A 13,886-nucleotide genomic window follows, 5' to 3' on the forward strand; every position below is an offset into this window, starting at 1 on the left:
ATCGCTAATCCCAGGCAGAACAGGGCAAAAGAAAGACGGGGGTCCATCGCACGGCACAGACATGCACACTGGCTGACATTAATCCGTCCCTGGGTATAAGATACAATACCGCCCTTGTTTTGTGAACAGCTTAATTGTATATTCAGCGCAATGAGGGACTTTTGCGTTAACAGCGTCTCAATTGTGCATATTCCAATGATGATATAGAGGCAAAGTCTATGTTACGATATGGGCGCGTTAATACGCGTGTGATGTTCCGGCGCATCAAAAAACTGACATATTTTATACACCGTCGCTACGGCAACGGTCCGGTTCTCCTTGTTTTTTGTATTTTACTTGGAGCGTTGAGAAGTTCCATAAAACATGCACAAACAGACTGTTTGGTGTTTCCGGCCATGGTTGGGGCTCCCGGACAGTACGACACAACAAGAAAGCTTGCAGTCGTATAACCAACACTACAAATTCCATACGGTACGAATGCAAAACGATAGGGCAGCACCCACGCGCTTCTAAATTACAGGGAGCGTACGACGCTTGCGTGGTGTGGTCTGCAGAGCATAAATGGATTTTAAATGTCACACTACTGTTAATGCCTAAATAATGCCTTAATTGACTTAACTTTCAACTAGTCTCCACGTTTTTTTTGTTTTTTTTTATTACATCTGTCCAGTTAAACCACTTGTGGACAACAAGCCTCCCAGGAAATACATGCATTGTCATCTCAACATGAAGAAAACACAGCCACGCCGTTTCTTGGTTCATGCTTGTTTCTGCAGTTACGTACCTGGTTTAAACACTGATCTAGGGGCTTTAGAATTCATTCTAGCGGAGAGCCAGTTTGTCTGCAACAGGCACTACATGTTGGGGTTTCAGATGGAGGAAGAACGACTAATGGAAGTGGAGAGGGATAACAGGTGCCTGGTGTCGAGGATTGCACGCATAAAGGCCACTAAAAGCAGCCTGGACAACTGGAATGAGTACCAGCCAAAAACCAGATGACGGCACTATCCAGAAAACATGCAATTTCATGTTCTCTCTATAATGTTAAAAGGTATAGCAGACCTTGGCTTCAAAGTTACGTTTCACTCTCCAGAGTCCATTTACTACAAAGGAGGTTCATTTTCAGAGGGGCGTTTTCTTAGAGTAACATAGAGAGGCAGCGCCCTCTGCTGGAGCACAAATGCATAAAGCAGAATGGCCACGTTATTTACCGTCAGCAGGCTTATGCTACAAGGAGTGATTATTCATTATCCAAATTACTTGATTATACAAGGGCTGTGAACTATTAAATAATCAAGCAACAACTGGCAACTCTGGTTAAAGGATAGACTATGAACCAGAATTTAAGCTTAAGATGATATTTAACCACTGAAATCTGACTATAAACTCGCAAACCAATTCTTAGGTGAAGGTTGTAGCTTAAAGAGGCCAACAGAGTTTGGTTTTTGGATCAAAAATCGAAGAGATGTAGTTCCTATGTAAATACATAAAAATAAATGCAAAAACAGATTCAGTCATATTCAGGACTACAGGTCACTCTTCCATAATTAAGATTATGATAAAAGGGGAAAAAAGCTCAGTATTCAAACCTCATCCAAATTTAAATATAATTCTAGTCTATGAGTGTTACAGAAATGTTCAAATCTCACTGAACTATCTCATTGTACCTGACTTGTTCCTATCTGGTTGTGGTAGCATCCTCTTAATGTCTTCAGAGTGTTTGGTTAACAACAAATATTATGACTGATGTTTGTCATTAGCATGAACTCTGACCAGAGGAACTGGGAGCAGGTGAAGGTCCTGAACAAGCTCTAAATGACCCAGTGCCTGTGCGACCACTAGACATGGCTAGATAACGGTGCAGTAACCATCGTGGCGTCTGATTGGCCGAATGAGTTAGAAGACACTGCCTGGTCAAGTTATTAGCCAATGAACTGTCAGACTGATGTTTCCTATATGTAATTTCTCCAGATTACAAGAAAATACATGCACCCGGAGAACAATATGGGTAGTAATCACACTGCTGGAATGGATTTTGCTCAAACACATGCAAAAATATTAATATTTTATACAATTCAATCCAACCATTCAAACAACGTAGTCCTGCTATTACAAAGTTTCATGTAACTACATCAGAAGCAATTTATGACAAATATCTAATAAATGCCCTTCTCTTTATTCTAGCTGAAGCTTTCAGTCACATTTACAGTTATATCTATTTGTACCGGGTCATTCAACCAATGGCATGTGAGTCTCCATTTTTGATTTTAATGAAATTTGGTGTGTGAATTACTCCTACATTCCAGAGCCCAGAAATGGTTATTTTTTAAAAATCCCTTTCATTGCAGGTAGGAAAAAGAAAGTGTTTTCATAAGAGCTGTAACTTGTTGGAAAACCATGTAAAAGTTTCTTTTTTCAAAGTATATGGCTTGGAGTGACAGTACATATGTGTACTATACATGTATATAAAACATTGACATGTTGAGTCCCTTACCTTTGATACAAAAATAAATTGTGCTGTTATTCCAAGGGGTGTAAGAGTTATGAGGCTCTGAACTAACAAAAAAAAAAATCACTGAAACCACACATTAATCTCACTCTCCTTTAATCTGTTTATTTCATAGCCTAAAGCAGTGTTTCCCAATACGGTCCTTGGGGACCCACCAGCCCGTCCATGTTTTTGCTCCCCAAGCAAAAATGTAGACTGTTTGGGAGGGAGCAAAAATGTGGCCCGGATGGGCGGTCCCCAAGGACCGGATTGGGAAACACTGGTCTAAAGTGTACCTGAAATGAAATTAAAGTGTAGTTAAAAGTGTTTAAAGTGTTCTGGGGGACTTTGCAGAGAATTTCTCCTTTGTCTTATAAGATTAATTCTGGGCATACCGCTAGTCAAGTTCATGGGCGACATTACACCCGTTCACACCCACTACTGGCAAAGAGACCCAAAATTTCCATTTCATTATTTTTTTTTATCATACCGGCACCATAATATTCTGCGCCTTTCAGGAAATCCTCATTGATAAGCTGAAGCCGGACCATCTCTGGTTTACCAAAACTGTTTATTTTACAGATGACTCGGCAGCACAATGTCACAGAAAAAAAACTCCATGAAATTAAGTCACCATGAATAGGATTTTGGGATAAAGGGGGGGGGGAAGCGACATTTTTTTTGCAACCCCCCACGGAAAGGGCCAAGTGGTGGGACAGGAGGTGTGAAAAGGAGGGAAAGGTACCGCAAAAGCTATAGCTGAACCAAGGGTCTGTAACAGCAGCAAATAAAAAATTGACACCTCATAAGACTCAATTATTATTATTTTTTTGCTACCTGTGGTAAAGGCACTATATCCCAAAAGGAAAAAAAAACTATTTCTGAGCTCTAGAAATTAGATGTAACGCTCATGACAAATTTCTTCAAAAATGGTGAGGCAAACATTTTATTTTTGGCAATTTGTTGAATTAAAATAGAATGGCTCTACCCATTTGGATAAAACAGCCCAGCCCAGCCTATAACTGGATACTCACTTGCAAGTTTGAGACCATAATCACATTGCCACCTTGTAGCAATTAGCTTCAACCTGTTTTTTTTAATGGACTTCAGCGCTACTTTCCAAGGTATAAGTGCAGAGTTTCAATGACTTGTATAAAACACATCCCACTGACAGTGTGGCCATTTGTGTTCCCCGTCATTACTGCCATGCCAGAATTGATCGGGTTCCCCGCCTATGTTTATTCCAGTGGCTGCCACCCACTCGGAAATCGATCCCTGCTGGAACGCCAAGACAACCGCAAGACACAAACGTGCCGAAGTTCATTCCATTTGTCCACACGTGCCCCGTATGGCTTTATATAAACACCCAGTAAGTCAACCAGCACCACAAGCATTTGTTACTATGCACACAGGTGAGGTATCGAAGTAGCAATTTTTAATTATAATAGTACGGTTGAGTTGGGTAGACAAAAACCAAAATTTGCAGTTCTAGTTTATTTTGCACAAAACACCCCTGCACTTTCATCTCTCTCTCCATAAAACAGGCCACCCCCCCTTTTGAAAACCTTAATGTTCCTACGAGGGCACAAAGGACACCAACAGCTTGGTAATAGGGTTCAGTTTCATTCTGCTCCCAAGCGAGACAAATGAAAGTGGGCCGGACTCTCCCCCTAACTTCAAACTTACACGCCCCATCAACTCACGTGGCCGCACAACCCTAACTCCGGCCCCAACCCCTCCCCACGGTCCAGTTTGATTTGCTGCACGCCCCGCAGGTTAAACCATAGAAGCTGGGTCATTTTATAGAGTAGGGACGGCCAATCTGGTCCAGAAAGGTCGATCGTGTCTGCAGGTATTCATTGCAAGTCCCTAATTAGATTACTAATTAGAGGGCTGATTGGCTGAAGAGTCCACACACCTGGGTTTGAATGGCTGACCTAAAGATTATCCCAAAATCCTGCATAGACATCGGCCCTTTGTGGATAAGATTGCCTACTCCTGTTATAGAAGGAGCCATAGAGACACAGTGCAGTTACTACAGCAGTGACAACAATGAAATGTTCTAAAAACAAAAAGGCCCTTTCGTTTCAACCATCAAAAAGCAACAAAGGTCAGTCAGCTTAAGTTCTCTAAACTGCTCTGGACTGACAACCAAGGAGAAAGAAAGGGGTGTGGTTAGAACACAGCTTACAAGATAAAAATACTTGGGGGATAAAAAACAAATATACAAACATCAACGGCAACCATCTCCCTTTGTCCATTCTGGATATTTATTTCATTTTTTAAATTTTTTTTTTTATTTCTCTTTCGTTTGATTGTTCAGATTTTAAATTTCCTCTCAAGCTCGATCTGAAGACAACAACAAAAGCTCCTCCTCCCATGGAAGAAAGGAGGGAGAAAGCAAAAAAAAAAAAGACAGTGTTGTGAATGAGTGTGAGACAAGCAGTCCAACAGTGTATGAAGAGTGTGAGACCACATGATGTACAGGTGTTATGCACTTGGTTCTCTGATTGTTGGGGATGGAAAAGTGAAAAACGATGGCTTCAGTTCCATGCAGGGGAATGATGGGGAAAAGGGGGGGGGAGGGCCGGTACTAAGCAACCCCCCCCCCCCGCTACCCCCTTCCCCAGCCCAACAGCAGCAGTGCAGCCTGGGTAATAAAAAAAAAAAAATAGGAAAAAAAAAAAGTTGGCGGTAATTCTCGTTCCTGAAGCAGGAAGTCCATCAATCCATCAGTCTTGAGGGGCATCAGTGCTGTCTTCTTGACTAGGCAGTCTTGCATGATCGAGGTGGGGGGAGGGGGGGGGTGTCACTGCAATACCAAGCCCACCTGGAGGACAAGAGGAGAGCATATCAATTGCATCAGATTTTATAGTACAGGTGCCCCCTGGGTTACGATGGCCCGTGTTATGATATTTCAACTTTAAGATGGATATGATTATTCAGGCAATTACTTGAGATATTCAGCAGTTTATTATAAAATAGGCTTTGTGTTAATGACTTTGCCCAAATGTAGGTTAATGTAAGTGTTCTAGGCATGCAGCATGTTTAAGGTAGGCTAGGCTAGGTAGGCTGTTTGTTAGGTTAGGTGTTACAATATTTGCTCCTTTTATCGAAACGCAACCTCATCGTAACCCGGAAAGCGTCCGTATTTGTTCTGACCCAAATATCAGTCTTATGATAGAGCTGCAACGCCTCCTAGAGTGAAATCAAGAGATCTGCACCATCAGTAGTTCTAGTTTCCCGATGCTTGGCCGTTGCCGAAAAGCAGGCAGCTTTTGCAGAGTCGGGCCAATGAGCCCAGAAACAACTGAATAATGACCAGCTCTGCTGATCAGCAAGAACACAAAGGCTCACCTTGAAAAGACTTCCAACATCAGCAAAGGACAACCAACCCACAATGCAACACAATGAATAAATCTATGAATTCAGCCCCAGGATGACCAGCGAAGCTTAGCAGTAAAGGAATACAAGTAACAACTGTATGTGGCTGCGTTGCTTAGATACCAATTGCGTTTTCATGTCTGGGGGGCCACCATGTACCTTCTCTGAGCTCATGCTGGGGCACTTCCAATTATACAGGTAATACTGCAGATTCCCGTCGCCGATGCCAAACTTCAGCTTCTCCAGGAAAGTCTTGTTCTCCATCAGGTCCAGTGCATTGAAAACGTCGAACCCTTTCTGATTGGCAGAAAGAAGGATTTGCAATGCATTCTAAGCATACCAACAAAAACCCAACCGTGTTGCCTAGTTTGTAAATATAATGCACTACTACGTACTTCTAAGGTTGCAAAATTCTGGGATTTGGAAACTTCCTATGGCAATTAATGGGGATATGTGGGAATTAATGGAAATAAATTGGAAATTTCCAAAATTGCAACTTAGCTATTACAGGGAACTTAAATGTAGTCGGGAAAAAAAATAAATCATCTTGACGGCACCAAGTGATTATTGTGTAACCGAGTGCTTGTTCGTAATTATGTGTGAGTAAAAACACCCCATATTAAACAACTGCATCAAAGCACACTGCTTGTGTCATATTCTATGTTATATTATTCATAGTTTGCTTTCATTGCCGTATTAGACTGCCTGAGCTCCACGGAGTGCAATATTTCCTAAAATATGTTTTTCCTTTTAGCTTAAAGTCCTTCTACTTTCCTTCTTAATAAAAGCAAACTAGCCATGACCTAAGCATTTGCAAAAAATTGGCATGAACTTCCGTTGAACAAAGTATACACAACTGCAAAATTAAAAAAATACAGCAGTCAGTAGTAGCAGCCCTTCCGTAAAATTATATTTTGGCAGCTGGATCTTGCAAACAAGTTACACTCACATTTCAACAAAGAGAGAGAACAGAACGCAGCTGTACTAACAAAATAACCATGTAACATTCTCTTAGATGTTCCCATGATCACGTCAATTTTTTTTATCGTGATATTGCACAATTGGAAATCATTTCATCACTACTAAAACTTTACCCACACCTACACCCACAGTTCATATGCAAGATATTCCTGACTCCACCCAACGTGACAAAACTGTCACATATGTGACGGGGTGTTAATCTCCCAGACCGAAGCAGCAGCCCAGCCTCCCATAGCCCAGGCCGCCCTCTGAGGCTCACCGCCTTGGCCAGGATTAGGGCGTCGTTCATCAGCTCCAACAGGGGTGTGACCGTGTGCACGTTGTAGAAGGAGTAGGCGGCCTTCAGGCTACGGTGCACCGGGTGGTTCATGATGGTGGAGGGCAGTGTGTAGAAGCTCAGGAAGTCCGTTATCTCACCATCGCCGCCCTGTAGGGGATAAGGATTCCGTGGCAGGGGGCACTTAGTTAATGAAGACCAGAATTACGGTGACTCATCCTGTTAAAATGTCACAGATGCCACAAAACAAAGAGCAGCCGTAAGGAGGAGCTCAATGCGGACAAAGTTAACAAGGGAAGAATCTCCTTCAAGGTCACTGGCATCCACGTGACCGATAACTTTGCAGGAATAAATTAGCAATAGCATACAATCTGCTTGCAGCATACGATGCCTTTTCGCGGTTCTGTTGAAAACTTTCCCTTTTGAGCTCGAATTAAAAACAAAAAACGGCAGCTCTTTAAATGTGCCGAGCAGACTGTTTTCACTGAGGAAAGGTCCGGACAGCACAGCTCTACAGGACCAGGGATGCCCCCGTACTGAGGGCAACGCCTGAGGCGGGCTGAACTGCACTTACCTCCACCAAGTAGGTGTCGATGATGTTCTCCTGGGGCAGCAGCCAGTGCTCTACCTCCTCCGGGCTGAGGACAGGCACCAGGTGGAACTGCCGCAGGTACTGCAGGAGCAGGCGGTGCACGGCCGGGACATCCTTCCGGGTCATGGTTCGCAACCCGGAGGTCTTTGGTGCCTGAAGGGGGCGGGGGGGGGGGGGGACAGGAGAGCTTGTGTCCGTTTGCACTGTAATCACTGTAATCATGTGCTGTATGTTTACAAGCTGCTTTGGATATGGATACTAGCTAAACAAGCAGTCCGACACATATGAACCCCCCCCGTTGAGGACACGCCCCCCGCCGCTGACCTCAGGCAGACGGTACAGCTTCATGGTGCGTTGCATAGTCATGTTCCGGCTGAGGTGCGAAAACTTGACCTCGATCAGCTTGCGCGGGTTCAGAGAGCGATGCCAGTATCTGTGGGAAAACGCACGTCCCCATCAGGAGGGGGCGCCAAACAGGGGGAGCGCAGACCTCTCTCGGGGGTGCTGGCACGCACCTGCACGTGCCCACGGGCTTGGGCAGCACCACGCCAGCCGTGTACACGGCCTGGAAGATGCCCTGCAGGTTGACCCGCCGGGTGATCTCGCGGATCAGCACTGGAGCGACCCGCTTGGACCGCAGCTTCTTGTGCACACAGAGGAAGTTGATCTCCACCATCCTCTTCTCCCTGAGGGACATGCAAGGTGAGGGGTTGGCACCCGGAAACGATGACAAACACACATACAGCTCTAGGAGAAAGAGAGACCACAGCAAAAATTTCAGCTTCAGTCATTTCTCAGTTTATGGGTATGTGCCCGTGTAAAATATACATTTTTCTGCAAATTCCAGCCTGGCTCTTCCCTGCTCTTCACTGAAGGGCTTCTTCCTTGTTTATTGGTCTTCAGTCCTGCTTCAAGGAGCCTGATATGAAATGTCCTTATTTTTATGTAGAGTGGTCTCTTTATTTTTTCCAAAGCTGTGAGGTGACATGTGTCAGGTACAACATCTGTAACGGATTTCTTGTTACAGATATGGATAAACATTTTTCTTTATGTCCACTGAAAAGTAAGAAAAAAGCTTCTGCCCTCCACCCCCAATTCCCAGGAAGCCTTTTATCCTTGGGGGGGGGGGGGGCGTGTGCACAACTGCTTCATTTTAGAGCATGTTGACTAATTGCTGCCAAAACAGACTGCTGATGTCAGACTGACAGACAGCGAGGTGAGAAAATGCACTTTTGTTTTCAAGATCTCGAGACGGATCTTTTACTTTTAAAATTTATTCCTTCTTGCTTCCCGCTTATTCCTCCCCGCTTGGACTCCAGCACACCACCCACTGCCCCCACCAGGGAATCGGATGTGGTCTGTGGCGGCACTCATTTGCAGAGCCGGAGTGGACACTCCATGACACTTACGCCTCGTAGATGCGGATCGTGGCGGGAATGGCGCTGATGAAGCCCACCAGCTTCTGGTTGGAGTTCACCCTCACCCCGCAGTGCCACTGAGGCAGCCAGCCAGGGGGACGCAGAGCCCTGGAGGAGGGGAACCACGGGGAGACCAGAAAGGGCATTACTGCCCATCCTAATGGGTGACATCATAAGAATGCTTGCAATCTATTACATGGTTTAGAGACAACACAATCGATACTCAGGGCATACTCAACCATAGTAAAGTGATGTAGTCTGGGGGGAGTGGCTTGACTACTAGTGACCCTTTTAGAGCTAATGAATACTACAACAATCCTCTTTTCAAGAGCTCAATTGAATGTCACCATCAAGCATTGCACGCACGCACGCGAGAGTGTAGCTTGTGGTGCGAGTGCAATGATTGGCCTATTTATCGGACCTCCCTGTGGTATTTCGCGGGCTTAGGGGCCTTGTTTATGAACCCAGAAGAGAAGTGACAAATCTGCCGAGACCAGGGCTCAAACCAGCGACCTTCTGATCACAGGCACAGAAGCTTAAATTGATGAGCCACCCCCCACCCCCTGGGTTTCACAGGAATCGGCCTGCCACCTCGCAGACAGCGGGGAACTGCACTCACCAGAGAAGGAACTCCGGCGAGTAGTCGAAGCGGAACATGTTGTCGTCGTCCTCCACGTAGTTCTCATTCAGCAGGGTGTACAGCTCCTTCAGCTGGGAGGGAGGAGATCAGACAGGTGAGGAAGGCCGCCGCGACTAGCTCACGGGGGAGGGGCCACCAAGAGCCACCACTACTCACCACCGCGGGGTTGCTCAGGTCCAGGGTGTCCCAGGAGAAGCCTTGCGGGAGGCTGTAGGGCTCCTCACGGATGTTGTCTTTGTCTGGCTCGATGGAGCCGTGTGATGTCACCACCTCACCTGCATAGGCATTTAGGATGTCCGTTTAGCAAGATAAAACATGCAACTACCACCCCCCCCAAGCCGGTGGCAGAATTATAAAGACCGTATCTGTGACGACAACATAACAAGCCAGTCACAGAAACACAACAGCAGCACATCGGAGTCACACACCTTCTTACCACCCCAACACATACAACAGGCAAACATCCCTAGTGGTGCATCACTGGGCCCTCCTACCTAGTTTGGGCACAGGCTGCGTGTCCCAGAACTGGTAGCTTCGACGACTCGCCTCTTCCATGGTTTTGGCCGGGCCTTGTCCCACAGAGAAGAGCTCGATGGCCTTTTGGATCTCCTGCAACTTGTCTGCTGGAAGCGAGCTCACCTGGGTTAGGGGGAACATCCAATCAGGTTAACAGCAGAGGCCCAGGACTCGGACACGCACACGCACCCACACACATGCACGCACCTTGGCCAGGGGATCCTGAGGGGTCTCTTTCCCTCCAGATTTATCCTTCTTCTTCCTGTGTTTCTTCTTTTTCTTCTTGGCACCACTATCGTCTCCTGGGCTCTTCTCCCTGAGGAAAGACGACACATCAATCTCCTCAAGAAACATTTTAAAAACACCACAACGACCTTTTATGACTCCTGAGATGTTAGTAGACATGCTCCTCCAAAACGAGCACCACAGAGCATCTTAATGTATTTAAAAAGTCAAAATTTGATTCTCGCCAACAAACTTTCACGGTAGCCTAACTTGCAGGAGAAAGTTTATGCCACCAAAGTGTTCAGACAACAACCAAAACAATGGGATCTTCAGCAAGGCGGCACGGAAACAAAGCAAACATCTCTGCCGCATCATGTAATACTCATTTAATTTGGTGAGAGGGATCGGTCTCTTCCACAATAACAAGAGCCAAAGATCTCCAATCCAAACCACACAGCCACCCGTAGATATTCCAAACTAGAGATTCTATCATTGCCCAAGAACCGAGCGATACTCCTCTCTGCCGCAGCTTCAAAACCTTAACCATCAGCATAATGGGTCATTTAAGGATACGGTACTGGTGAGCCTTTTGGATTCAAGACTATTGTGCAGCACAAGGCCAACTGTACAACATAAAATATAAGGAGCCCTTTCTTACTAATGCTGACCAGCCCGCAGTTCAGTCTGTGCATATGCAAGTCTTGGTACAGCTGCACACAGCTATCTGATGAACCAAACTGGAGAACGCAGCAGAAGAGGAACCACAGTTCCCCAAAAGAAGCAACTATAGGTGACCTGGCAGAACCCAACCCCCTAGATTAACTAGAATCTGTATTACCAAATAGAGAGGAGGATGACTATTAAATAGTAGTTCAGACTAATCCAATTCACTTCTGAGCAGAGCATGGAAAGAGGGGGATTTGGATAGGACATATGGTGTGTCACATGACCAAAGGATGTGTGGTTTGATTGAGAAGGACAATGCACAGTGTTAAACATGTTCTACTACCTTCAAAAGCTTGACCATATCCAGGAGCATTTCCTGTTCCGGGTTCTCACCTCTCTACCCTTCCATGCAAAGCTAGATCGTGCACGTTTCTGTCACTGTATGTCATCAGCTCACTACCTACTCTATGCCACACCTATGTCTTGTATTAAATGCAAGAGTAGTTTGCTATAACCCATTAGGATACAAAGCTTATGAGATGACCAACAGTCATATCAAGATCACGTTATATATATTTGCTTGAAGTAACAGCTCTAAATACTGATCGATTATGATGTTGCTTATTCTGTTAATGTCATGAACAATATTATTACAAAAATATGACAGTAATCTCATTTTTTTGTAATTTAATTGACAAAACTGCTTCGTTTTGCGCCAGATGCAACTAACTCAAAACAACATTTACAATAAAAAAAACACGTTTTAAGCGCTTCATTCAGCAATGACGTAAAGTTACCATTATTTAACGCTGGAAAATCTAATTAAGTAAGCACGTATATCATTCTGAGAAGTTATATTTCATTTTAACAAACCAGAAGTGCTCAAATTAGTAAAAATCCGCAGAGTTTAGAGCAAGACAAAAGGCAGGTTGGCAGCGCAGCGGTGTCACAGCTAACGTTAGCCACATTCCTCCACTTCCCCGACGAAATATCTCGATTTATTTGGGCAAATTTGTGAAAAGAGAGCGAAATCACGCCGTGGTACTAGCTGCTTGGGTATGTGACCTTGAGGAGCAGGACAATGCCTGGAAAGCGGAGATGCCTCTCGGGGCTGCCCCGTTAGCTGCAGCATAGCTAGCCGGCCACTCTGACAAAGCAGCTAGCTAGCCGGCTAGCCACGGGGCTCGCGGACAGCGTCGCTCGACATAACCTTTATTCCACTCCCCTCAGTTAAACACAGGACGCGTGCTATTTAACTAGGTAATGTTTTAATGCAAGATAATGTCCAAGTGATTCTGGCCACTTTGGCTGTTAGCATCATTTGGATAATGAGCTCGGCTTGTTAGACAGATATGCGGTGTGGGTTTACAGACGCAGCAACGTGACACGGGCGATTAGGAGTTCCTTCGTTGCGGAAAAAGCTACTTCGGTATTTGCAACACAAAGTACCCCCGCTGTAACTCAACAGCTGACAACTGTAAGGCGTTCGGACGCAAGAAATTCAACAGCTTTGTCTACGGTGCGGCAGACTGTAAAGTGTCATCACTTAAGTTTATTCACTTTCGAGCAACTGAAGCGTTTAACCAATCATTCAGACAACTAATAAGCTAATTCAAAGTTGAGCGGTCGAAGATTGCTTGAAATTTGACTCCTATTTCATCTATCGTCTTAAAACAGCTATATTGTTCCCATTGATTTTTCAATTTCTAACGCTTCTTGCATCGGCTTCGGCAAGCCACGAAGCGACAGGTCCCGCCCATAATAATAACTGATAAGTGAAGTGTCCAATCGGCAGGCAATGTAAGCCATCAATAACACCTCTCTGCCAATGAAATAACAGCAAGTGCTGGGCGTATTAGCAATTAGGTTGCTTCGGACCAGTTAACTAAAAGACTATAGTTCGTGAACGAGTACAACCGTGACATATCGCCTACGGTTTCTTAAAAGGCACCATTTCCCTCACCCATCATTAAAGTGGTGCTCTTCATTTTCGCAGTCGCTGCAGTGCACATGGTCATCGTCTATCTCCTCTTCTTTCTTCGGCTTCGGTGCTGTCTCATTCTCATTCGCCATCTTTAACCAGGAAATGACAAGGGCTCAATGTGGCCCAGCAGTACTCGCCACGCCTTTCGCAAGGCTTCCTGGTACATGTAGTTTTCATGAAACGCTCGCCTTTTGACCCCGCCTATCAAGTATATATGTCATCTAGCAGTGGCGTGCTGATCGAAAAATGTGTTTTTCTCTTACTGAATTGCCTCTAGTCGTGGAGCTATGAATTTGTCATGCATTTTTGGTTAACAAAACTTTCCCCCAACATATACAAAAAGCCAAATGTTGAAACCTGTAGTTTTCGTGTGTAGTACCACAGGATGGTGCTCAAGTGATTTGTACTGGAGAATATACAGCAATGAGCCATAATTATGACCATATCCACGAGATGCAAAAACGTTTTGGTGTATTTTGTAGGCCTGAATGGAGCTTGTAACTCGTTTGGTTCAATGCAACTTGTCAGCTTCTGGCTCTAATGTCCGATCATTAAAAAACGTATTTGAAATTCATGCACCAGAAATACTGCGTGTCACTGCCGCTACCACGCATGCGTACACGAGACCACTACGGCCCTAGTCTACGTGCGCCGGTCTTACGAGATAGGTAACCTTATGCGTATCACGTGGGGGTGGTCGTCAGTTTTGGGCTCA

The 13,886-nt window shown here is 45.0% G+C and overlaps 1 protein-coding gene across 1 annotated transcript; it reads right to left on the bottom strand.

Annotated features, from left to right (window-relative positions):
- Positions 1–3,040: 3,040 nt before the first annotated feature.
- nmt1a (N-myristoyltransferase 1a) lies at positions 3,041–13,302 on the bottom strand. The gene is made up of 12 exons (XM_023835683.2): positions 13,151–13,302; positions 10,504–10,612; positions 10,275–10,419; positions 9,937–10,055; positions 9,760–9,851; positions 9,132–9,248; positions 8,238–8,408; positions 8,047–8,155; positions 7,705–7,875; positions 7,113–7,280; positions 6,032–6,169; positions 3,041–5,318 (listed from the first exon to the last, which is right to left on the bottom strand). Exons 1-12 carry the CDS (start codon positions 13,258–13,260, stop codon positions 5,298–5,300), a joined length of 1,470 nt encoding a protein of 489 aa, XP_023691451.1. The 5' UTR covers positions 13,261–13,302; the 3' UTR covers positions 3,041–5,297.
- Between the last annotated feature and the right edge of the window lie 584 nt (positions 13,303–13,886).

This window comes from Paramormyrops kingsleyae, chromosome 22 (assembly GCF_048594095.1).
Source record: "Paramormyrops kingsleyae isolate MSU_618 chromosome 22, PKINGS_0.4, whole genome shotgun sequence".
In the NCBI taxonomy this organism is placed as follows: domain Eukaryota; kingdom Metazoa; phylum Chordata; class Actinopteri; order Osteoglossiformes; family Mormyridae; genus Paramormyrops; species Paramormyrops kingsleyae.

Excerpts from the sequence above, each read along its gene's own strand:
- nmt1a (XM_023835683.2), bottom strand. The coding sequence starts at position 13,260 with ATGGCGAATGAGAATGAGACAGCACCGAAGCCGAAGAAAGAAGAGGAG. Across the intron at positions 7,876-8,046 it reads AGCTGTACCGTCTGCCTGAG|GCACCAAAGACCTCCGGGTT; the intron begins GTCAGCGGCGGG and ends CGCCCCCTTCAG. Across the intron at positions 6,170-7,112 it reads CCCTAATCCTGGCCAAGGCG|AAAGGGTTCGACGTTTTCAA; the intron begins GTGAGCCTCAGA and ends TCTGCCAATCAG.